Source organism: Penaeus monodon, chromosome 22 (genome assembly GCF_015228065.2).
Source record: "Penaeus monodon isolate SGIC_2016 chromosome 22, NSTDA_Pmon_1, whole genome shotgun sequence".
NCBI classification, from domain to species: domain Eukaryota; kingdom Metazoa; phylum Arthropoda; class Malacostraca; order Decapoda; family Penaeidae; genus Penaeus; species Penaeus monodon.
Window position 1 is genome coordinate 22,083,662 of NC_051407.1, and position 3,529 is coordinate 22,087,190.

General features: G+C 42.9%; 1 protein-coding gene across 1 annotated transcript in view; it reads left to right on the forward strand.

The window, feature by feature from the left end:
• The first annotated feature begins 2,601 nt into the window (after window positions 1-2,601).
• The window catches only part of LOC119587363, a 1,900-nt gene continuing 972 nt past the window's right edge, over window positions 2,602-3,529 (forward strand). The window contains exons 1-4 of the mRNA XM_037936108.1: window positions 2,602-2,759; window positions 2,853-2,928; window positions 3,053-3,258; window positions 3,429-3,525. Coding sequence (XP_037792036.1) covers window positions 2,655-2,759; window positions 2,853-2,928; window positions 3,053-3,258; window positions 3,429-3,525 — 484 coding nt within the window. The 5' untranslated portion in view covers window positions 2,602-2,654. The remainder of the gene's footprint in view (window positions 2,760-2,852; window positions 2,929-3,052; window positions 3,259-3,428; window positions 3,526-3,529) is intronic.

The following is a 3,529-nucleotide window of genomic DNA, read 5'->3' on the forward strand; positions in this document are numbered from 1 at the left end:
TCATATGCACGGCTTTACTATGCAACCATATTTCTGGGAAAAGAAACCGCAAATAAAATGCAGTGAATCAAGTTTAATGAAGTCAACTTTTAGTCATTGAAGCAAAGGCAATAATTCATTGTACTTACGGGTTTTTGCAACTAATCATCATCTTGCGAACCCTGTGAATTGCATCAATAGGAAATCGCTCTCCAGGGGCGAAACCGAATTCCGTTCGACCTTTAAAAGATGAAGAGCACCAAAGGAAGTCTACAGTGTTCCTGCCATCCCGAAGAAGATCGTGTTTCCAGCACGCACAGCTATCTTTGCCTTAATTTACTCGGAAAGGTGTGGTCTGTGTTGCCTGGTGGATTTTTAGGGGAAAGAGGCCTTTGGGACCAGAATCCTATTATCTGCAGTATCTTTGTCTTGTCTGTTATAATCTTAATTGAAATATCTAACATCTGTTGTCACCAATCACAGGAAGGTGCACGTGTTTACTACTCTCTTTCTCCGTTTTACTAGTGTAAATAATGATCAGAATCCTGCTGGTGGTCAGCCTGGTGGCAATGGCGTCTTGTAACTGGGCAACTCGAAGATCCAGCCACCGCGTTCCATTCGATGCCCATCTGCGACTGCCAAAGGTTTGGTGTTGGTAGTCGTGCATGTGGCATGCCTAGCCCGGGTTACCATAAAGACAGTTCTCACATATGCTACTCATGTCAGTCAGTCCAAATCTGCTATTTCTAGAGTTTATTCTCAGTTCTACACACTTTGCAACGATCCAGTCATCATGATAACATACACCTCAACACGGCAATTCTTTTCAAGTTACTCCGGTTAAACTACCCAAGGCAAGTCCATAACGTTCATCTGGACACCAAGCTATGTTGGCATACCACATAATGACCAGACAGACATAGCAGCAAAGGCCAACACAAGACTATGCACCTATAGCAACGTCAAGCCTAGTATCACCAGAGCAAGTTTACCACCTACCAGATCTCAAGGATACAACATCAGTTCACACAGGATCACCTGCACGTTGGTATAAGGCAGCATCGGATCACGGGCAGGTTACTACCCCAAGGTTTTTATCACGAAGGGACGCTGTTTTCATACACAGATTGCAATTGGCCTATAAATGCAGCTGGGATATAGATGAGAGTCTCACGAGATTGCCTACATTGCCAGGAGGTAACATCTGAGCCCCTTATTCACTACATGTTACAATGCCGCTTTTTACAACCCATCAGACCAAGTGACCTGCCCAACACATGCTGCTAGTTTAGCAGCCAGATGCATACCTCTCCTCTTAGAGAATGAACACAATTTTAGGTTTGTCTCAAATTTTCCCCCACCAAGATAAAAAAAAAATTTCATATATTCTTTTATTCACTATTTACCTATACAGTACAGCATAGCTATTCTATCTACGACTGACTTTAAGCTTCACAAGGTACCCAGGCTATCTGACTACTTGGATAATGCGGGTTACGCTTAAGCCACGCGGGAAGAGTCACTCATAGCTGGCGGAATAGGATTTTTTCCATACTAAACATTAATCATTCACCTTAGGGGAGGAACACTGCTAAGGACCTGTGGGTATTTGGTAGGCTGTCGATAAAGACCTGCAGCTGTATATGCAAAGTGTCATTGATTTCTTTGGTTGGGGTATTAAAGAATTATATCAAGAAAGGAAAATATGTAAGGTTTGAATTTTTAACATACCTATGATGTTAACTATATGTACAAGCACTAGTTTCTTGGATGTTGATTGTTCGGTAATTATGTGTGTTAAGAGATTTTCTTTCAGTTGAATAAAGATGTAACTGTATGTTACACTGTTCAGTTGGTTTGGGCATCACAATTCATGCTTATCCTTCAGTTATAAACAGGGTACATTTTGAAAAGTTTGCGAGAGTTTTACCGATTATTAGGTATGTTCAGTGATCTTGCCTCTCAGCAACACCTGTATGAGAATACAAGTGCATTGTTATTTACATGATTAAATATTGTCAGTTTTTGTACGAGGACGCATTCCAGATTTTTCCGAGGAAATAGCCTAAATTGTTAACAGAATTTTTCTTTTTAGATGAACATCTTGACCAGTCGCCTTTAAAAAGAGAAGCAAGTAAGTTATATTATTTATGTATTTGTCTGTTCTGTAGTTCTTATGGATCCCAAATGAAAGAACCATTTGTAACTGTCGCTATGAAGATAAACAGGTTCACATACAAAGTCTCTCATAATAATTACCTACAGAGAGAAGCGAGGCTGTGAGCGAGGATGAGCGGGACGAAGTGTTGTGGACGAGCGAGTGCTCGCCGCGAGTGGCGGGTGTTCGGCGTGGTCAGGACGCTCGCCTTCAGTGTGAGATGGTCGCCCCCACAGGCTCTGTCCTCACGTGGTACAAGGAGGGCGTCCCACTACACCGTTAGTTCACAAACACATAGATGTCGCAAAACTGAAATTTAGACCTACAATGAAATTATATTAGTGTATATAATTTCTATTAAAAAAAAATATGTGTATGAGTAAAACATCATAGACTTTTTAATTATATTTTCATGCTAAGATAGGGGGGAAAATAACGAGTTTGGCAATACTTAATATAGGGTGCCCAGGTCGAGGTAGGTTCCACGCCCCAAGAGCTTCTGGAAGAGGCGACCAACATGCTGGGTCTGGAGGAGGAGCTGTCCTCGACGGCGTCCACTTCCGCCTCCGTCCTGCAAATCTCCTCCGTCGTCTATTTGGACTGCGTCTCCGACCAACACCAGGTCTGTTAGCATAAAAAATGGGATCATCCTAACCATATTTGAAATTATGCAGCTCCCTATACATTAAACTGTTGTATTAAAATCCCTACACAGGCGACATACAAGTTGGAAGTGAGGGCACCACGGAGTCAGAAGTCCTACTCTCGTCTTTTTACTGTAGTTATCGTAGGTAAGTTCACTTCATTGTTAATGAACAATTAGCAATACCTGTGCAATATACTTACTACAGAATGTAGATACAGGTGCGAATGCTGCAGTGAAAATAATAAGTATATCCCCTGGTACGAGAACAGGTGACGAAAGCGAGACACTGGAGGAAGGCCCCACGTGCCGCCTAGGCGCCCTCGTCAATGCTCTGCCTCGCATCTACCAACACTCTCCCGCGGCCATGGGCCATGTTGGGGACTCCGTGACATTGCCTTGCCGCTCGCAGGGCCACAACGTCACTCGAGAGTGGTTCCTCAACGATGAGAGGATTTCTGGCGACGTCAGCTATCAGGTAATTCCAATATTTCTTTACAATATTCCACTGTATATAAGATATAACTCAAACAGAGCAGGATAGAAAATATATAAAGCATCAAATTTTCGCTGCAAGTGGGTAACCTATCTTAAGCTGATAACCCATATAACAGTTGCATGTCATGGGCTAAAAATTTTTGCATTTAGATCTCAGGGATCGGCGACCTGATTGTGCGACGGCTGAGTGCACAGGGTCGCACACGGTACACATGCAGGGTGACCAGCATGCGGTTCTCTGCCCTTAGTGA